The 23529-nt window shown below is 42.9% G+C and overlaps 1 protein-coding gene across 1 annotated transcript in view; it reads left to right on the top strand.

Moving 5' to 3' along the window:
• The window catches only part of LOC126298384 (inactive phospholipase C-like protein 1), a 1421164-nt gene that overhangs the window by 850344 nt on the left and 547291 nt on the right, over positions 1-23529 (top strand). The window contains exon 3 of the mRNA XM_049989691.1: positions 16922-17128. Coding sequence (XP_049845648.1) covers positions 16922-17128 — 207 coding nt within the window. The remainder of the gene's footprint in view (positions 1-16921; positions 17129-23529) is intronic.

Here is a 23529-nt window from a genome sequence, read left to right as displayed (position 1 = left end):
AGAGAAAAAGAAATGAAACTCCGTGGGTGGAAAGGGCATGCCACGTTAATTGAGTGGCTAAAAAATCGAGTCAAATTACAAAGGACTTGGCAGTATGACTGTAATTAATAGTATGATATTTCACTTCCTCTTGCCTCAATTCTTACACTGATTCGGTTATGAAGGTGGTCATAAAGCCGTTTTGTCTTCTCCTGAGGCAATCTGGCCCACAACTGTTATAACTTATTTTAGATAACCTTGATACGAGATCTGTGATTGAGTTGACATACAAGCTGGACCCACACATGTTCTCTCGGTAACGGATCTGTGGAACTTTATGGCTACGTCAGGACCTCAGCATCACGAAGACAGTTGAAAGAGACGTGTACCATGTGTGGAAGAGCGTTGTCCCGTTGGAAAATGGCAACACAATACTAGCTCATGGCCGGCCGTGGTGGCCGAGCAGTTCCAGGCGCTTCAGTCCGGAACAGCGAGACTGCTACAGTCGCAGGTTTGGATCCTGCCTCGGGCATGGATGTGTGTGATGTCCTTAGGTTAGTTAGGTTTAAGTAGTTCTATGTTCGAGGGGGCTGATGACCTCAAATGTTAAGTCCCATAGTCCTCAGAGCCTTTGAACTAGCGCATGGTAAGTAACACGAGAAGACGCAGGAAATCGTAACGTACCGCTGTGCCGTCAGGTTTCCCTCAATCATCAGGGGCCGCGACCTCAAGTCATACCTGATGACTTTCCAGTCACGGCGACACTCCAAATGCAGTTGTTTGTTTGGTGGTGTTAACGGTATGTTAGGCTCGGGATGGTAATTCCGTTGTCTAGTTGTTGCTAGTCCCTGGCCACAGGTGCGAGATGACACAGAACATTGCAAGATTTCCATTACTTACGATTTGCTTGGTGCACTACGTGACGATATTCCCTTGTGCAGTTCTGACGTGGTCGATCGGAACTTTGGGAATTTATATGCCTGGCGTCTCGTTACCATGCAGTCCCACATCGGGCTACCGTCACATTCAAATGCCCAACAAACCTGGATACTGTACGATTCGACCAGTCGGCCAAACGGAGATACCACAATGAAGCCCCTTTCAGACTGTATTAGTTGCTGATAACACTGTCGCATTTGAGTATGTGGCATCTTAATGTCATTAACAGAGATCTCTGAACATCTGAAGCTGTCTCTATGCACGCTAAACACGAACAGCACCAATGAACTCTAGTGGCCGTTCTATCAGTCACTGAGAATTGCAACTGTAAACAGGCACACACCTGCCGATGGGGTCTACACTTATTAAGTTAAACTGACATCCGTCTGCGTCTGCTGGTTGTTGTTGTTGTTGTTGTTGTGGTCTTCAGTTCTGCGACTGGTTTGATGCAGCTCTCCAGGCTACTCTATCCTGTGCAAGCTTCTTCATCTCCCAGTACTTACTGCAACCTACATCCTTCTGAATCTGCTTAGTGTGTTCATCTCTTGGTCTCCCTCTACGAGTTTTACCCTCCACGGTGCCCTCCAATGCTAAATTTGTGATCCTTGATGCCTCAGAACATGTCCTACCAACTGGTCCCTTCTTCTTGTCAAGTTGTGCCACAAACTCCTCCCCAATTCTATTCAATGCCTCCTCATTAGTTATGTGATCTACCCATCTAATCTTCAGCATTCTTTTGTAGTATTACATTTCGAAAGCTTCCATTCTCTTCTTGTCCAAACTATTTATCGTCCATGTTTCACTTCCATAGATGGCTACACTCCATACAAATACTTTCAGAAACGACTTCCTGTCACTTAAATCTATACTTGATGTTACCAAATTTCTCTTCTTCAGAATCACTTTATTTGCCATTGCCAGTCTACTTTTTATATCCTCTCTGCTTCGACCATCATCAGTTATTTTGCTCCCCAAATAGCAAAACTCCTTTACTACTTTAAGCGTCTCATTTCCAAATCTAATTCCCTCAGCATCATCCTACTTACTTAGACCACATTCCATTATCCTTGTTTAGCTTTTGTTGATGCTCATCTTATATACTCCTCTCAAGACACTGTCCATTGCGTTCAACTGCTCTTCGAAGTCCATTTTTGTCTCTGACAGAAATGCAATGTCATCGGCAAACCTCAAAGTCTTTATTTCTACTCCATGGGGTTTAATACCTGATAGGGTTACCAGATTATCTAATGCAAATGTAGGAGACATTGGTAAAAAATGTAGGACATTTTTCAAAAATGTAGGACATTATCGTTCAATGATAAAAATTATCTAAATTTAAAATTTAAATGCTATTTATAATACCCACAACAATATGCATTAATATATATATATATATATATATATATATATATATATATATATATATATATATTAGTTCTGACTGACACATAAAATTTTAAATATGATGATCAAAAGCAGTCAGTTATATTTCTCTGAAGAACTAATCCTGTGCAAAACTTTTAGCTTGTTTGAAATATAGTCAAAAAATTCCAAACAATTGAAGTTTTTAAAATTATGCTTTACAAAAACAATACATTTGGCCGAATCAACAGATAATCTGTTCCTTTCATCTGTCCACTGTGCTCTTCTTAGTGAAAATACTTTTACAACATTAGGATTATGTTCAGGAATTGCAAAAAAGTACTGAATTAGCTTAAAGACTTCAGAATGGCAGTCCTCAGGCTTTCTACCACTAAAATATCTGGCCCACGTATCGTTACAGGACACTTTCTCAAGTTCACAGCTATGATGCTGCAAAAACTGGTTCACATTACATATCTCATCACAACACATTGACATCATCTATTACAGTCCTTTATCACTCAAGAACTGTACACACTTTTGTATATCATACATGCATACTTTATCATTTAAATTTAACCACCTAAAACAACTGAGTTCTGAAAAGGACAAACACAATTTATCTAAATAGCTCAGACATTCGCCATACAACGAAACAGCTCCCTGCTCAAAATTGTCAGCTCCTTTATCAAGGCCCTCCACCCTAGCACTTATCAAGACCTCTTTCGTCTTTAGTGACATGGAATCACTCTCTAATCTATTCTTAAGAAGACAACACACATTATCTAAAATTGCGATCATCTCAACAATGGATGTTTTTTCACTTTCAAGTTGTTGTAGCCCATGGTGGAACACATACATCAATGAATGTAAGTGACATAAATAAGCCTTACTCAAACTGTTGTCAAAGAAAATCTGTAGAACTTTAGGAGCATTGGATACACACAAAAAGTAAGATTTTAAAGCCTCATACATTTCAGTTATTCTGTCAAGTGCAGGAACAGAGATAAACATCTGGTTTTACTGTGACAAAGAAGCTGTTTGTAACTAATTTCTACAAACTCAAAATAATACTTGAGTTCCTCAGTTCTTACTGTATGTGTGGAAAAGTAAGTGTACAGCTTGAAAACAATACACTCTAAATCTACACTTAAAATATCCGACCCATGCTGAATGGCATGATTAAAAATGTGAGCTGGGCAACCCACTCCAGCTAAATTTTCATTAATATAGGACTTTAGTTTGGTGAATACATTTTTGCCCTCTGGTCGACTTATACCAACAAAATTTGTGTTCGTATTGTCAGCACCAAATGCGACAAATTTCTTCACTATTCTTACCCCTATTAAAGTGTGATGATATTGTTTCTACACTTTCATTTGATGTAGTTTTAATGACGATTACCACTGCCTGCATATCGCCAGATTTAAGGTCAAAATATTGTATTAAAATAGGGAAAACGTTCCGGGAACCATGACTGTTGCTGTAGGTACTAACCCCAAAAAAAGAAATTTTTTCTAGACGTTGTATCGCCAAGTCAACAGAATGATGTAGTGCAAGGACTTTGTTAATAATCATTTCGGTCTTTGTTCTTGCGCACGAAACTTTCTTCTCAGTTTGAGAATTGCTGCATAGTTTACGGTTTAGTTTCGGCGTGCAGTCCATTTATTTGTATGATGCGTGGTGATTAACAACGTGAAATCTAAGCGTTGCCTATGTGGCGCTAACACGATGTGCTGTCTGTATGGACTGAGCAAAGAAACCTTTCATATCTGAAGGACCGGCAGAATTTTGAGATGGTTTATGTTTCTTGGAAGACAGGTGTACTTCCAAATCTTGTGCACCTACAAGAGAAACGTTTCCTTTTTAATATAGTGATAATATACCAAAATTGGCAGTTATATATTAAAACTCTTTAAATAATCGCCATAGCAATATGCCCATCAAAGTCAGACGAAACATTAAAAAAACTATTTGATAACCTAACCTTTGCTTGCAACAAAAACATATGTTCCTGGAGGACAAATAAGGCACTGTGCTTCGTATTCGCTTCTTCCTACATTGAAACACTTATACATTAACGACAATGCGTCACTGAATTTGCATTTTAGTTTCGACATTTCGGCTTGTAAGAAAACCACTGTGAATTAACTGTTGACTTTCCACAATCGTAATCTTCGATAACCAAACAGCAATTCGAAGAGGGAGAAAATCAAGTCATTGGCTTTTCACATCTGTGTTACGATTCGTTGTCTATATTTCCCGTCATTCATCGCACCGTTACCAACATCTGCACAGCACGCAAACACCGCAACAGCGAAGTCCATTTTACCCCAGAGTTCACATGTTGTGTAGCCGCGCCCATTGTTCTTTGTTACTATGGAATGTATATGCTGCATCACTGTAGTTGTGTTGCCATAGCGGCTTGCAGTTGCGGCTAATAACCAATTATTCGCTTCTATTTTCACAGCTGCCAGTTCATTTATAACGATCACTGTTTGTTTCTGAAAATGTAGGAGATCAGAGACTTTTCAAAAATTCCCCTCGGACGCCGGACAACGGTTAAAATGTAGGGAATGTCCGGGAATTTCCGGACGTGTGGTAACCCTGTCTACTGGGTGCTTCCCTTTTTTTGTCAGGTAGAGATAGGGCTTAGTAATTGAGCAAGTAGGAAGAGGGAGGGGACATAAAACATTTCGTCTCACCACTTAACTGAATGAGTTTTATAGGACATAGTGGGCGTCTGATGAGGTTTCTGCGCAATGTGTCGATTTCCTCTCTTGACGTGTGGCGGCTCGTTGGAATTCAGCAGTCTTCATCTCCAGTGTTCCGCAGCTCGCCAACGGAGATTCAGGCCAGATCGACTCCTGCCTTTTTCCTCTGGTTGAAAACCGGTCTAAACGCTCTATGTAGAGGCCTCCCGCCAGGAGAGTCGGTGTTACTATCGTCGCGCCTGGCATCTATTCTCTGCAGCGATTAGCTCTCAGGGGATGTCACTTTTGTATTAGGAGGCTGAGATGAAATGAGGTATATACAGTCAGATGCTGAAAGACTGAAACATCAGACCGTAAGGAAGTCCATCACACATGGAATGGAAAATGGATGTGCCACAAAGTCTATATACACCTTGAAATGAATGCAGGGATCCGACTCGATGTAGTCAACAAAAGGCTGACATGCCTCCATAACGCAAAATTTTACGCTTTGTGCAAAGCTTCTTCTAAGGCACCTCTGGGTCTTACTCTCGATGATCGACGAATCCCTATGTCTCATCTCTCTCCCAGAGGCTGCCTCTCTTCAGAAATTCTGTTCGTCGTAGCCCCCCCCCCCCCCCCCAGGGCACTAGATTTTCCATCATGTCGTGTTTCTCATTGGTAAGCTGAGTTTTCAATCTCGCCTAATGAATGATCGTCACGGCGTTGCCATCTCTTCTAGTTTCTTTACAGGGTGGTAAAATTTCCGACCGTATGATTCTGAAAGCCTTCTGCGGAGGCTGGCTTGTGATATGAGAACTGTCATGTTGATCTCACGCTCTTTGATGTTGCAGCATAGCTACAGTGGGCTGCGTCCTTCCAAGCGGCTTCCATGCTGAATTTTCCTCGTGATCACCGCTAGAAATTACTTAATGTATTTATTTGCATGCCTTATCGGTCACGAAGGATCCAACACAGAAACCAACCCATGTATTTCTAACGGGATAGGCTTTAACCAATCGCTCAAGTGTCCCCAGGCATTTGAGTATGGACGGTGGCCCTCTGCTGTCAGTCTTTAAATGAGACAACGTAACCAGAGCAAAGCAAGAACTTTAGTTAAACTGTACTTTTCTTGCTTTCAGGAAAGTCAACCTATGTGCTTATGTGGAACTCTTTAGCTCTGAGCGCCCGGTGGCATAGTATTACGATAGAAGAGCTCTAAATACAATGTTTCAAACTAGTAGCTATAATTTCACTTTGTTGACTGCCAAAAAGATAATTATTGGTAATTTAGCAAAAATTACAATAATTTTATTATTACATGTGAAATACCAAAATAAAAGTTGCTCATTTGTTGAAATCGATGCTTCTTTCACATATAAACGAGAAGAATGTAACTGTTACTGCGTAATGCCAGTAAATCAGCTTTATTCCACCAATCACGTGACTTACTGTTTGGGTTTGGTTTCCAACCTCAACACATGCGAAATGGGGCTGCGTACGTTCTGTATGTATCTGTGGTCTAAGATATGGATACACTTATCGCATCACCTATGCGGGGCTTTGCGGCTCTGAGCAGCTGCTTTGGGGTATCTCGTTCGCTGTCTCATGTGCAGGCGGTAACTTCTACTGATCAACTGAGCTATGCTGCCGCCGAGAAATTGGAAAATTTTATAAGTCTGGAATATGACGACAAAATTAGCGCGTACCACGGAGAACAGGTGCCATGTAACTGAAAGACAAGCTCGTCGTAAGAATAAAACCTGACGTGTATAAATAACTTGTATCGCAATAATATTACGTAAAAAGAAACAAAGTAAAGAAAGGACAACGTTACCTGTTGATCCGACTTATAAATCAGCTGCACTTTTTTTGTTCACAATTCAGTCACTACCGCAACAGTCGCGTTTCGTCGCCTGAAGGACTAGGCGCTGTCGGTCGCTTATTTAGCGCACGTACGTTTCGGCTCCAGTTACTAGCAACAACTCGGCCGTCATCATCATCAACATGAGCTTTCTGCTATGTTAGCAGGTCCTTTACATCTCCATTGCTTCCTTCTTAATTCTGCTGTTTGTGGTGCCATCCAGCAAATCGTCCAGGACCTGAAGTCTCTTCTCCCCCGTCCGGCCGAAGTGGCCGAGGGTTCTAGGCGCTACAGTCTGGAGCAGCGCGACCGCTACGGTCCAGGTTCGAATCCTGCCTCGGGCATGGATGTGTGTGATGTCCTTAGGTTAGTTAGGTTTAAGTAGTTCTAAGTTCTAGGGGACTGATGACGTCAGATGTTAAGTCCCATAGTGCTTAGAGCCATTTGAAGCATTTGACAGTTTTGACAAAGGGGAGGTTAGAGTACTAAATCCTATGAACGACATACCATAAATGTTTCCAGCGGGTAAATGGCAGGAAAAGGTAAACTGGGTTAACACAACTCGTGGAAATGGGAGAAAATGGTAGTTCTTTGCTGGGGAGAAAGGCAGGATATTTTACTTACTTTTTTATAGCTCAATTGGACTACCTCCAGTAAGGTAACTCAGAATGTGTATGTTCGCCTTGACGTGCAGGAACCGATTGAGTTAGGTTGCACTACATCCACAAGATGGCGCTGTTGGCCTCCCCCTCCTCCTCCGCCCCTCCCCACCACCAACCCTCTCCCCACCACCAACCCTCTCCCCCACTACTCACTCCACTTCTCCCACTCCTCCTCTTGTGCAGAAGCTTCAGTTTGTGCTGAATTCTTGCACACAAGCCTTTGGGATGTTTTCAACGTAAGAGACATTGCTGGTGTCACACAAGTAGAAGTTTAACAGCTATATCACCTGTAATCATGTAGCAGAGACCTGTGTCTATAGCTCCCTGCATATGGGTTGGAAGGAGAAGATAATGGAGGACTGTAAAAAGGAGAACATTAGAGTGGAAGCACAGACAGAAAATCAGTACAATTAGATATTTCAAACTTAATGACATATTATAAAACCGACAATAGATCATGAAAAAATACAGACACACAACACATCGAATGCTTAAAACTTATACTAGAATTCGAAGCACTGTCCTACAGATGAGAAAAAGTCTAGAATTTTCGGTGCATTTTCAATGTCCTACAAATGATGGTCTGGAGATGCTTTAAAGCCACAATGTCGGGTGGAGGACAGCATCCTACTTGTCTGAACGAGAGGAGGGTGGTGTGCCTGCACTTTTCTCTAAAGCTTCAAACAAAGAATACATCACGTGACTCTCTGATGTCATGGAAATTCCTGTGAATCATGATTGTCTCTTACTGAATTTACCCACCAAAATTCTGCTGTTGGTGTGGAAGCACAGTCCACCACTTTCTAATGACGGTAAAATATCGAGAATTTCAGCGGAAAACTATTTTCGTACAGACAAAAAAATCCAGCAGTCACGTTGCACTGTCTGTTAAAGTGGTCTATAAATCATGAAATATGCAAATTACTATCAAAGGCACTTAGTAAGTTACATTATTGTGCAACGAAAGCTTGAATGTTTCTGCGTGAGACCTATCTCCAACGAAGCTTTATCACCACAAGCAATTGTACAACCATGGCATATCGCTATATCGCTGTAGTAAACATGATTCACATCCTGCACCGTACAAAATCATCAACTCTGCATCCTGCTTGTACCTCCGACAGGCACATCTATGAATACCACGCAGTCAAACAAATCGCAAAAACAGAAGCTCATTTGCCATATGTAATCGCAGCAACTAGAAACTTATCGCATCTTCGAAGTTTTTTATGCAGGAACTCGAAAATAGAAGAAACTGGTAGTTCCACTCGTATTTTTTAACGAATACCGATGTCAATGATATAACAGATTCTAGACCATCCTTGTACTTTCCAAAGTCAGCTAAGGTTTTCGATGCCTATAATCTGGTGTCTTTCTCATACCTAAAGAATCAACAAATGTATCTTCCACCGATGTTTCACCATATAGATGCAAACAACTCATCATAATCGATGTTCTCTCAACCAAATAAAGATGGGAAATGTGTAGAATGGCAGTATACCTCACAGTCTAACAAGAGGTTTCTGGAACTCTCAGACCTACCAGATGAAGAGAGAGAGTGTGTTGTAACAACTTGCCTCACTAGAACACCAACAAAGATGTATGACGTCATTGATCACACCATCCCACAGTCAAACAAGAAGCTTCCCTTTCCAGTTTGCAGATATCAGTCATAGATGGACAAAAGATTTGAGAACAGGACACGTTTAGTGTATCTCGGAAAGACTGGCTACCCTGGAACGATAATAAGCTCCGTGACTTTTTGCCATTAATGAAGAACTGAACGATCAACAGTGGTGTGCTTTCAAACATTCTGGACGTGCCAGCGCAATCTGGTAGTGGTACTCGGCTAAGTAAAATCAGGCTCATATAGGAAACACATCCGGTAGGTCAAAGCCATTCTTTGACACTTACCAGTGCTGGTACCTTCGTAACTATACCCTCTGGAAACGTTTATGGTCTGTCGTTCATAGGATTTAGTACTCTAACCTCCCCTTTGTCAAAACTATCAAATGGTTCAAATGGCTCTAAGCACTATGGGACTTAACATCTGACGTCATCAGTCCCCTAGACTTAGAACTACTTAAACCTAACTAACCTAAGGACATCACACACATCCATGCCCGTGGCAGAATTCGAACCTGCGACCGTAGCAGCAGCGTTAAAACTATCAAGTCATCCTCCAATAGTACAGATATTTCCACAGATTTCTCCTTTTAAAGCTCAAAGCTTTCTCAGCACCTGCAGCACAGAGGGAGACGTAAAAATTTCTTCTAGAATATCTCACAAACCAAAAGCATTCTGGATTCAAACACATTCCCGAGGACTGAGGGCAAATGCTTTCTGACAAACCTAAACTTGCCTGTTTGTGAATAATAGCTAATACCTGTACATCCCATCACCCATTCCCAAATATATATTCCACCTCGTATTCGTAGCGACTAACCAAACACATGTTTTCACTTGACTAAAGCATCGTGGAAACCATGTATAACACCATGTCATGGACTGTATATTATTTCTATAGCTTTGAACTGCCTGATGTGTTTCCTACATGAGCCTGATTTTACGTAGTCGATGACCACTGCCAGACTGTTCTGGCACGTCCAGAATGCTTGAAAGCACACCATTGTTGATCGTTCAGTTCTTCATTAATAGGAAAAAGGCACGGAACTCGTTATTTTTCCAGGGTAGCCATTCTTTCCGTGATACACTAAGCGTGCCCTGTTCTTAAATACACTCCTGGATATGGAAAAAAGAACACATTGACACCGGTGTGTCAGACCCACCATACTTGCTCCGGACACTGCGAGAGGGCTGTACAAGCAATGATCACACGCATGGCACAGCGGACACACCAGGAACCGCGGTGTTGGTCGTCGAATGGCGCTAGCTGGGCAGCATTTGGGCATCGCCGCCGTCAGTGTCAGCCAGTTTGCCGTGGCATACGGAGCTCCATCGCAGTCTTTAACACTGGTAGCATGCCGCGACAGAGTGGACGTGAACCGTATGTGCAGTTGACGGACTTTGAGCGAGGGCGTATAGTGGGCATGCGGGAGGCCGGGTGGACGTACCGCCGAATTGCTCAACACGTGGGGCGTGAGGTCTCCACAGTACATCGATGTTGTCGCCAGTGGTCGGCGGAAGGTGCACGTGCCCGTCGACCTGGGACCGGACCGCAGCGACGCACGGATGCACGCCAAGACCGTAGGATTCTACGCAGTGCCGTAGGGGACCGCACCGCCACTTCCCAGCAAATTAGGGACACTGTTGCTCCTGGGGTATCGGCGAGGGCCATTCGCAACCCTCTCCATGAAGCTGGTTTACGGTCCCGCACACCGTTAGGCCGTCTTCCGCTCACGCCCCAACATCGTGCAGCCCGCCTCCAGTGGTGTCGCGACAGGCGTGAATGGAGGGACGAATGGAGACGTGTCGTCTTCAGCGATGAGAGTCGCTTCTGCCTTGGTGCCAATGATGGTCGTATGCGTGTTTGACGCCGTGCAGGTGAGCGCCACAATCAGGACTGCATACGACCGAGGCACACAGGGCAACACCCGGCATCATGGTGTGGGGAGCGATCTCCTACACTGGCCGTACACCTCTGGTGATCGTCGAGGGGACACTGAATAGTACACGGTACATCCAAACCGTCATCGAACCCATCGTATCCGCATGTATCCCGTGCCACTCAAAGTGCTCTAGAAGGTGTAAGTCAACTACCCTGGCCAGCAAGATCTCCGGATCTGTCCCCCATTGAGCATGTTTGGGACTGGATGAAGCGTCGTCTCACGCGGTCTGCACGTCCAGCACGAACGCTGGTCCAACTGAGGCGCCAGGTGGAAATGGCACTGCAAGCCGTTCCACAGGACTACATCCAGCATCTCTACGATCGTCTCCATGGGAGAATAGCAGCCTGCATTGCTGCGAAAGGTGGATATACACTGTACTAGTGCCGACATTGTGCATGCTCTGTTGCCTGTGTCTATGTGCCTGTGGTTCTGTCAGTGTGATCATGTGATGTATCTGACCCCAGGAATGTGTCAATAAAGTTTCCCTTTCCTGGGACAATGAATTCACGTTGTACTTATTTCAATTTCCAGGAGTGTATTTTGTCCATCTATGAATGATATCTGCAGACTGGAAAGGGAAGCCTCTTGTTTGACTGTGGGATGGTGTGATCAATGACGTCATACATCTTTGTTGGTGTTCTAGTGAGGCAAGTTGTTACAAGACACTCTCTCTCTCTTCATCTGGTAGGTCTGAGAGTTCCAGAAAGCTCTTGTTAGACTGTGAGGTATACTGCCATTCTACACATTTCCCATCTTTATTTGGTTAAGAGAACATCGATTATGATGTGTTGTTTGCATCTAGATGGTGAAGCACCGGTGGAAGACACATTTTATGATTCTCTACGTATGAGAAACACACAATATTATGGGTATTAAAAGCCTTAGCTGACTTTGGAAAGTACAAGGATGGTCTGGAATCTGATATATTATTGACATCGATATTCGTTTAAAAAATTGTTCAAGACCAGCGACAACTTCTGTTAACTCTCGACCATCTGTACGTGTGAGGCTGAGTGCATATTTGTGTTTAGATCTTGCAAAATGGAGACGTCTCTCTTGTGGAATTATAATAGTGCTCTGCATGCGTTCTCACCCAGCAGTTTAGGCTACCCACGTCATCTGCACCCGAGGTCTCGGACCGGGCAGTGCCTCATGTCTTCACTGTGCAGTCTTTGCGCATGATCTGTAAGGGCGTTTAGGGAGTAGGGAGAATGTTTGAGCGAACGCCGTTGTCAAATTCGTGTAGACTATGTTATATAGCGTTTTTCGAGAACTGTATTGTGAACATCTCAGGTGCAATTCTAAATCCATTGAATGACAGACCATGAAAGTTCCTAGTGGGTATGAGTATGAAGGTATCAGCAGTGATAAGCGTCAAAGAATACCTTTGATCCGTCTAACACACTAGATGAAGGGATGCACAGAAACTGTTCTGGAAAACCTTAACACCAAATTACACTCGTGTGACATTGGATACTAAACCTGACGAATGGAAATATGCATATGTGACCACATTTCAGTACTAAAAGTTTCGAGCAGGTATAGGTATGACGGAGGAATAGAGGTATCGCAGTGAGACGCATCAAAAAATGTCTTTCACCAGCCTTATGTTTTACCGACATGAGCCTGATTTTATTTATCCGAGGACCATTCACAGACAGTGCCGCAACATCCAGAACATTTGAAAGCACACCGTTGTTGACCGTCCAGTTCTTCATCTGTAGCGATTAGTCAGGGAGTTAGCTATTGTTGCTGAGGGAGGGGTGGGGGGCGGCAGTCTTCCTGAAAAATACGTTTAACGTCTGCAGACTGGTAACAGAAGCCCCTCATTCGACTGTGATGTGGTATGATGGGTGACTCCACACTTAATTGTCGGTGAGGTGAACCATTACAAGTCTGAATCGTCGTTCAGTAGGTCCGAGAGTTCTAGAAGCGGCTTGTACGACTGTGAGGCGCTGTAAAAATTTCCGGTCTTTATTCGGTTGATGTGTTGTTTGCGTCGAGATGGTGAAACACCGGTGGAAGACACATTTGCTGGTTCTCTACGCATGAGAAACACGTGTGATTTCGAGTATTAAAAATTAGTTGATTTTGTAAAGTACAAGGATGATATTAAAACTGTTATATCATATTCGTTAAAAAAAGTATAAGTAGAACTACCAGTTTCCTCTATTTTCCAGTTCTGACATAAAAATCTTCACAAACAAAATATGTATCTAGTTACTCAAAGGTTTGCAGCATATCCCACCCAAACGTTTTGGCTCTCCAGGTATATAATTTCCACTCTTCATTTTCAGAATTATACTGCACAAACGATCGGTAGCATACGGCTATGCTGTTGATATCGAGAACAGTCGCGTAAATGGTTCGAGATTCCATCAAACTATGTAAAAATACATGAAATTCTGAAAATTTTCATAAACTACCCAATGATCTCAGCATAAGAGTGTCGCAAATATCATCATTTTTGGTGTGTAAAATCTATTATTTCAGCTGATAACGGTTTCGAGATTGGTAAATTAATTTGCGATTGACAAACCATTTTTGATCGTCAGAGCTCAGAAAGTACTTATTCTTGTAATTCCAGAATCTGGAGATGGTCGCAACTCTTGCAGGAACCACAGTCGCAAGCAAGCCTGGCCAGAATCAGTACTGTCAGTGGACGCTTTTGTCCTGGAGGAACCAGCCTAGCCGTTATAACCAGTACAGAGGGGGGCCACTGTCCACGGAGGGAGCCTCGAACACGCAACAAGTCAGCGAGTGTAGGGGGCATTGCCTACTGACCGTTGACTGCACTGGATTATTGACTGACCTCGTCTAGCACTACGACTATATACGACGCGTGTGCTTTTGTTTTGGCGTTCTTTATACCTTGGCGACGTATGTAGGAGTGCCTGCGATCGATAGCTACATGTAGGATGCAGAAGTGATCAGGGTTTACGGTTCAGAACATGAACTGTGGTGCTACAGCGATGTAGCGATATAGCATGGTGGTACAACCGTTTGTGGTGGTATAGCATGGTTAGAGATCGGTTTCACGCCGAAAAATTCAAGCTTTCCTCCACAGTAGCAGAATAGTGTAACTGTCTAAGTGTGTTTGGCAATACTTTCTGTATTTCATGATCTGCTGACCACTTTTGCAGGATTTAACTGTCAGTGCACTATGACTGCTGTACATTTTTCTTCTATCTGTACAAAAATATTTCTCCACTGGACTGCTCGTAATCTGTCCATCTGTATAAAGTGGTGGACAGTGCTCCCACCCCAGCAGCAGCATTTTGGTGGATAAATTCAGTAAGGGCCAATCACGATCCATCCACTAACAGGAAGTTCCATGAGGACAGAGTGTCACAAGATATCCTTTGTGGGGCGTCATAGGAGTCTCTACATACTGTTTCGAACAAGGCAGGATCACCTATGGAAATTCTGTGACGTGAGAGCGTCATGTGATGTCTTCTTTGTTCGATTGTTCAGAGACAAGTCCAAGAGGACCAGCCTCTTATGGTTCAGACAGGTGAGATGCTGTCCCCCACCCACCATTGTGGCTTTGGAGCATCTCCAGATAAGCAGTTATAGGATATCGAAAATTACAGCCATCTGAAGGACAGTGTTTCAAACTGTAAGAGAGTATTTTAGACTTCCAATCTACTGTTTTTCTTTTTCACTATCTGTTGTGGGGTTTGAAATTTGACATGAAGTTTTAGACATGTTCAAATGTTGAAATGTGTGTGAAATCTTATGGGACTTAACTGCTAATCTCATCAGTCCCTAAGTTTACACATTACTTAACCTGCATTATCCTAAGGACAAACACACACACCCATGCCCGAGGGAGGACTCGAACCTCCATCGGGACCACCCGCACAGTCCATGACTGCAGTGCCTTAGACTGCTTGGCTAATCCTGAGCGGCTTTAGATATGTGATTGTTCTAATTTTTGCTGTCTGTGCTTACACCCTATTCATCTTCTTCTTATGCTGCACCATTATCTTCACCTTCCAACCCACATGCAGGGAGCTATGGACACAGTCCTTAGCTGCATGATTACAGATGATACAGCCATTAAACTCCTCCTTGACTGACATGAAGAACATCGCTTCCATTAAACACTTCGCAAAGACTTATGTAATCCAATCAAAGAGCTCAGTACAGACTGAAGCTGCTGCACAACTGGAGGAGTGGGGGAAGTGTGGAGAGCAGTGTGGGAGGGTGTGGAGGAGGCTAACGGCGCCATTTGGTGGATGTAGTGTGTAATGGCTGAATTGGTCCCTGCACGTCGCAGCAAACATACACATCTCTGAGTTAGGTTACTGGAGGTAGTCCAGTTGAGCTATAAATAAGTAAGTAAAATACCTTGGCTTCCTCTTCAGCACAGGATTACCGTTTCCTACCATAACACAAGAGTTAGGTTAACCCAACTAACCTTTTCCTCCGTTATGAGGGTGACATCATAGGATGTGTGGGAGATGGAGACAGGAGGAAGGGGGGAAGGGGAGGCTAGCTTGGTGGAGGTAGCCCAGTCGACATTTTCCCTCCAAAATTTCCTGCCATTTTCAGAGGTGAAAGTGGATGTTACATCATAGGGGGGGGGGGGGGGAACCTGGCAGCCATTTTGAATCAATTATTTGTCCCAAAAACTTCCTTGTTCCGCTACTAGCGTGTTTAGGCAGTCTGCGAATTCTCATGGGCCGATGTTGTGCACTAAAAGCAATGTGTAAACAGGCACCTAGAAGAGGACGGTCCTTACAGACACTTTATCAGTCTCTTCCACAAACCTGTGTCAGTACTGCTGCAGAAACACACTCTTTCAACATGCCTCTTTCACCACTGATACTCTACTACATGTCGCATTTTATTATGCTTCCTCGGTATTTAAGCCGCTTTACATGTTTGATTAATTATCAATTCAGCATTATCTTTCTCCTCTACCTAATTCCATTAAATTTGTTTTCTATGTATTGATTTTAGGTCCGATATATTTCCTTTAGCTTCAGTGACACTATATCCCACAACACTTTTATCCATTGTTGGAAGGAACATATCGTCTACTAACCTCAAATATCATACACTTATTTCTACAGTTTTTACCCCTTTTTCATCTGATGAGCATTGCTCAGTCATGCTCACTAAGTTCGGATTACCAAGAGTAAGAGAAGGACTACGGCTTTGCCTCACTCGTTTTCCTAATTCAGACTGTCTCACTCTAACTTACGCTTTTTCATTTAAATGGGTTTATAAGTTGCCTGTTTTTCAGTCAACTCTTTTTCCTCATTGTAGTTACCCAAAGGTGCAGTTCCATATCTATAAAAACACATGTATAAATTACTTTCGTTCTCAGTTAAACCTCTTACCAAAAATTCGCAAAAGGCGTCCGTACGCCACAACTGTGGAAGACAGAGGTATAACACCACAGATTAATCTCCCTGCGTAATACAATCTCGTCTTTATATTTAAAATCCTCTTCCGCAGCTCAGTTTCGTTTAGGACAAGCTATTTCCAAAATCAAGAAAAAGATAAACAACTGTGGCAACTGACAAATAATTCAGCAGCTCGATACATTACTTCGTACTACCTAGACACGTAACTCATAAATTTTAGTGTATTGAAAATACCTGAAGAAATGAAAGAAGATTTCCTCAATTTTTTACCACATTTCTGCGTAGACGAATTTGGCAAGCATTTACCACCAATAATATTTCTAACGCGACGTTGTTGCCGATTAAACTTAAAAGTATCCTCTGATGCTCGACTCTAGACTGTTATTTGTACAGATTCCGTGTTTGAATTGTTCAAATGGTTATACAAGCATCCTGGAGCAGTTCCCCATGTTGACATTATGTTTCTTATTTGCAGTGGACGTAGACAGTATCCGAGAAATACGTCACGGCCGCTCCACTGATGTTCAGCTTGACAGGACCTTACACGACCCATTCACTGAAGACTGCGCCTTTTCCATTATGTACGGTGACAACTTCGAGTCCCTAGACTTCCTAGCTTCCTCGGCAGTGGAAGCAAACATCTGGGTGGTGGGACTCAACGCCTTGATGGGACTACAAAAAGGTCAGTACTCAATTTCCTTCTCATTCAATCCTCTATGTAAATATTAATAGAGTAACAGAAATAATGGTGAAGCATATGTTTAACAGGACTTATCGCTTGATTCCTGCAAATATTCTCTCTCTTAATTAATAAAAACGCAGAATATTCCATCCTGGGCCCCCAATAGCACAACACCAATGATAAAGTTGAAGTATGAGCGGGAGTTTGTAAATAAGGCAGAATCTTACAAGTTATTGTATGTGCATACTGATGAGAATTTAAATTTAAAAAAAAGAAGAAAACAAACACACACACACACATTCCGGAGCTTATCAAACAACAAACAACTCAGTTCAACTACATTCCCACTACATGTGCTTGCATGCCTTAGAGAGAGAGAGAGAGAGAGAGAGAGAGAGAGAGTCGCAACGTGGATGATAAACTGGTGAGATAGGAAGAGAATAAAAACTATTAAACTGTAATGGTAAACAATGTTTCTGAAGGAGTGGGTAGATCGTATAACTGATGAAAAGGTATTAAATCGAATTCTGAAAAAAAAAATTACGGCACAACCTAACTAAAAGAAGGAGTCGGCTGACGGGACACATCCCTAGGCGATTTTTTAAAAAAGATACACATTTTATTTCTATTTTCTAATTCTGTTGCACTTTTTCACAAGATACATGTTATAAGGGTTTCGTGACTAACTCGAATTTTGAAGGCAACACATACTACTTACAGATTTTTAATAAACACGTGTAATATACGTGGGCTTTAAATGGATTTAATAACTGTCCCCACCAACGTATGATCGTGTTCACAGTTTCAGGCGATTGGTTAAAATTTTATCGATTTTCCCTACCAGTATTACAAAATACCTACCTTTACGAGAAGACAAACTTAAATGAGGAACTTTAAATGTATAACAACTAATATCGTAGTTGATACCCTGCGAGAACACCAATATATGACACTATTTACATTTTTTAGGCGATTAGTTGAAATTTTGTCTATTTTCTCCGCAAAAAGCCACGTCCTTCTTTTCCAGTAAGACACACCACATCTAGAAACACACAGTATCCCTACATTTCGTTTCAAACGAACTTATCACCTGCACTTTTAGTGTGTGACGTAACTATCAGCTCCCATAACACTATATGGTTACACTGGATTTGTAAAAATTAATACTGGGACACTTCTACAGAGAGATATATATGTTCCACTCGTGAAGCCTGCACTAGACCAGTGGAGCATTATGCTTCCGCGGCCGCCTACTGTATCTAACCTTCAGTACAGTTCACAACTGCCACCACTGCTTTGCATTTTAGTATTGCCAGGAGGTAAACTATCAGGACAGTATGCAAATAATTAGACAGTCTATAACACAAATACTACACAGTGCAGTGCTCCCTTAAAAACATGCAAAACAAATTTCCACACTCCACACAGTGATACCTATCGTACTGCAGAAAACGAGGGGTGGCACACCACCCTCTCACTTTAACAACATTTTCAGTCAGATTAATGTTCATATTTTAGGTCCTGATCTCGGTGTTCCCCAGCATTACATTTGTTATGTGTGGTTTATGACTTTACACATGAGGGAATTGTGGGCAGAAATGTTGTAACTGTATGTGCAACCTGTAGAGAACTTTTACCCAAGGGTCTGTAGTGGAGGCGACGGAGAACAGTGAGAGAGATGAATTTGGGGCCATAAATACTGAGTGCAGCGAGCTGGCTGCGTGATTCACTCTAGGAAGCAGCGCTCAGTGGTTTGTACCTGCAGAGGGACTCCTGGCTGAAGCCAGCTCCTCCTGCCACTTAGTGTCGGACAGAAGGGCGCTAGGTCCCAAAATCTGGGCCAGGCGACATCCCGTCGTGAAGGCAGCCAGTTGGCAGAAAGTTGGTGCAGGAAGCCATTTAAGATAGACTGCTATAAACTGAGCTTTTGTGCAACTGGAGGGAAGGTCATAAAACTTGGTGCAATGTCATGTTAGAAGCTGGTATGATACGGACAGACTAGCTGGTGTGAGGAACTGTGGCCAGATCTAGGTAAATGTTTTTTGCCAAAATTTGGCCATCCTTAACGTGAGAACGACGCCTTCCTAGTCTAAAATCTTCTTCTTTCAGACAAGGGAGATTCAGAGTTGCTCATTATCTCCTTTCAAGAAATGCAGACGGGAGCCTTGCTTCCCCAGCATAGGTGTGGGAATTCTAGTGCTTTGTCTGGATTGGCTATCAGGCCAACAGAACTGTCAGGAGGGAAGATTCAATGAGCAGAGGATAGTTAGATTGGTTTCTGCAATGTGAGGGGTGGTTTCGTTTTTGCTGATTCGGCTCCTGTACCGAGTCTTGGTGGATAGTGGTCGTGTTTCTTTCCCATCTTCTGGGCCTTCACTGCTGGAGAATTTCAGGTCTTTCACAAGTGGCTGAGTCTTGTGGTCCGTATCTTGTGGTGGGCCAAGAGCCAGTGGCAATTTTCAACTCTGCTGACAGTGGAACTGCACATCATCTCGAACATATCATGTGTTACGAGGGCGAACTTACTCGTCCTGAGTCAGCCATCAGACGTTTGACGATTACAGCACACACAATCGTGCCTGTGTGTGTCAAACTGATTTGGCCAGACCAGCGAATGGGTGCACCTCACTCCGAAATCTGCTAGGGTTTGAGGGCTCTGATACGGAAATTTCCCGCGTTCTGATAATCACACTAGAGTGCGTAGTTTGCAAATTTTCGTGGACGTGTCAGAACGTTACAGCTGCCGCATCACACCGCTACATCTCACAGCGCGCCGTTTTCTGCTGTCGCCTGTATGCAGGTGAAAGGGTAAAATACTGCTGCACTAGCGTAGGGTTATTAAATAACATTCACAGCTCGCTGTCCTCAGTTTCTGCATACTTGGTGGTAGTTGATTCCATTTGAAATGGGCCTCACACGACATTTATGTAAACGAAGTCATATTGCCTTGTAAAAGGAAGTAAATCAGAGGACAAGTTTTACAGCTTCCACCCCATTGTATGCTGTGCCAATCATACCATTTCTTTTCCGATTTGCGTTTGTCTCTTTCGTGTAAGACTTACCAGATAATTGTAGTTACAAAAGGATTAATAAAACATGTCATTATTTTGTTAACCTAAATACGTCACTGTTCTTATTCATATACCCCAAGCTCTTCACTCTTTCTTTATTGTGGTGGTACATTGGTACAATAGCAATTTAAGATTCAATCTTATTAAATTAATTAATTACATTATAAATCTGAGTTGTGAAGGTGACCACATCTACATGAAGAGGGTTCATCGAACCACAATCATACTATCTCTCTACCATTCCACTCCCGAACAGCGCGCGGGAAAAACGAACACCCAAACCTTTCTGTTCGAGCTCTCATTTCTCTTACTTTATTTTGATGATCATTCCTAGCTATGTAGGTTGGGCTCAACAAAATATTTTCGCATTCGGAAGAGAAGGTAGGTGATTGAAATTTCGTAAATAGATCTCGCCACGACGAAAAACGTCTTTGCTTTAATGACTTCCATCCCAACTCGCGTATCATATCTGCCACACTCTCTCCCCTATTACGTGATAATACAAAACGAGCTGCCATTTTTTTTTTTTTTTTTTTTTTTTTGCACCCTTTCGATGTCCTCCGTCAATCCCACCCGATAAGGATCCCACACCGTGCAGCAATATTCTAACATAGGACGAACGAGTGTAGTGTAAGCTGTCTCTTTAGTGGACTTGTTGTATCTTATAAGTGTCCTGCCAATGAAACGCAACCTTTGGCTCGCCTTCCCCACAATATTATCTATGTGGTCTTTCCAACTAAAGTTATTCGTAATTTTAACACCCAGGTACTTAGTTGAATTGACAGCCTTTACAATTGTACTATTTATCGAGTAATCGAATTCCAACGGATTTCTTTTGGAACTCATGTGGATCACCTCACACCTTTCGTTATTTAGCGTCAACTGCTACCAGCCTCACCATACAGCAATCTTTTCTAAATCGCTTTGCAACTGATACTGGTCTTCGGATGACCTTACTAGACGGTAAATTACAGCATTATCTGCGAGCAACATAAGAGAACTGCTCAGATTGTCACCCACGTCATTTATATAGACCAGGAACAGCAGAGGTCCCAGGACGCTTCCCTGGGAAATAAAAGTGTCATGAGTAAACTCACTAATTCATGTATAATATTTAGCTGTGTAGCTCACGATTTGAAGGTTATCGAGAAGATAACATTTATCACCACTCAGTCAGATACTTATGATTAAAGCAAGCAACGGCTTGCAAACCCACTTTGTATTGAACCGAAGTGCCTTCATATAACTGGCCACCTTGTCACCGGTAGCCTACCGACCACTTCACTGTCCGCTCGTCCTCGAGAAGGCACGAGCACGCGCCTCTGATCAACTTAGCGGTCAAACCTCTGTGAGATACTACCACACTTACAGGGTGTTTCAAAAATGACCGGTATATTTGAAACGGCAATACAAACTAAACGAGCAGCGATAGAAATACACCGTTTGTTGCAATATGCTTGGGTCAACAGTACATTTTCAGGCAGACAAACTTTCGAAATTACCGTAGTTACAATTGTCAACAAAAGATGGCGCTGTGGTCTGGGAAACTCTATAGTACGATATTTTCCACATATCCACCATGCGTAACAATAATATGGCGTAGTCTCTGAATGAAATTACCCGAAACCTTTGACCACGTGTCTGGCGGAATGGCTTCACATGCAGATGAGATGTACTGCTTCAGCTGTTCAATTGTTTCTGGATTCTGGCGGTACACCTGGTCTTTCAAGTGTCCCCACAGAAAGAAGTCACAGGGGTTCATGTCTGGCGAATAGGGAGGCCAATCCACGCCGCCTCCTGTATGTTTCGGATAGCCCAAAGCAATCACACGATCATCGAAATATTCATTCAGGAAATTAAAGACGTCGGCCGTGCGAGGTGGCCGGGCACCATCTTGCATAAACCACGAGGTGTTCGCAGTGTCGTCTAAGGCAGTTTGTACCGCCACAAATTCACGAAGAATGTCCAGGTAGCGTGATGCAGTAATCGTTTCGGATCTGAAAAAAATGGGCCAATGATTCCTTTGGAAGAAATTGCGGCCCAGACCAGTACTTTTGGAGGATGCAGGGACGATGGGAGTGCAACATGGGGCTTTTCGGTTCCCCATATGCGCCAGTTCTGTTTATTGACGAAGCCGTCCAGGTAAAAATAAGCTTCGTCAGTAAACCAAATGCTGCTCACATGCATATCGCCGTCATCAATCCTGTGCACTATATGGTTAGCGAATGTCTCTCGTGCAGCAATGGTAGCGGCGCTGAGGGGTTGCCGCGTTTGAATTTTGTATGGTTAGAGGTGTAAACTCTGGCGCATGAGACGATACGTGGACGTTGGCGTCATGTGGACCGCAGCTGCAACACGGCGAACGGAAACCCGAGGCCGCTGTTGGATCACCTGCTGCACTAGCTGCGCGTTGCCCTCTGTGGTTGACGTACGCGGTCGCCCTACCTTTCCAGCACGTTCATCCGTCACGTTCGGAGTCCGTTGAAATATTTCAAACAGATCCTTTATTGTATCGCTTTTCGATCCTTTGGTTACACTAAACCTCCGTTGAAAACTTCGTCTTGTTGCATCAACACTGTGTTCTAGGCGGTGGAATTCAACACCAGAAAAATCCTCTGTTCTAAGGAATAAACCATGTTGTCCACAGCACACTTGCACGTTGTGAACAGCACACGCTTACAGCAGAAAGACGACGTACAGAATGGCGCACCCACAGACTGCGTTGTCTTCTATATCTAACACATCACTTGCAGAGCCATCTGTTGTTGAAAATTGTAACAACTGTAATTTCGAAAGTCTGTCCGCCTGAAAATGTACTGTTGTCCCAAGCATATTGCAACAAACGGTGTATTTCTATCGCTGCTCGTTTAGTTTTTATTGCCGTTTCAAATATACCGGTCATTTTTGAAACACCCTGTATCACGATTAAAAATTTTGCTTTACCCACTTCTCCCCCCCCCCCCCCCGCACCCCCAAATCCCATCGTATTTAAAATAGACCGTACGGACGTATTTGCGTCCATCTTGAAAGCTTGTATGCATCTGCAGGGGTATGTGACTGGTGAAATTGTAAACGATGTTTTTCAGAATATCATTAAGTGGTTCTCTGCAAATGGGCTCTCATAAAACTTTGACAAAACACAGTATATACAGTTCCACACAGTAAATGGAATGACACCATTAATAAATATAGACTTCGATCATAAATTGGTAGCTAAGGTAGAATATTCAAAATATCTAGGTGTATGCAATGATGAGGGGTTGAACTGGAAAAATCACACAGAGGATCAGCTCAAACGTTTGAGTTCAGCTACTTATGCTATTAGGGTCA

The sequence above is a fragment of the Schistocerca gregaria genome, chromosome X (assembly GCF_023897955.1).
Source record: "Schistocerca gregaria isolate iqSchGreg1 chromosome X, iqSchGreg1.2, whole genome shotgun sequence".
Taxonomy (NCBI): Eukaryota; Metazoa; Arthropoda; class Insecta; order Orthoptera; family Acrididae; genus Schistocerca; species Schistocerca gregaria.
The sequence above is the reverse complement of the archived record's forward strand: the minus strand, read 5'-3'. Positions and strand labels throughout refer to the sequence as shown.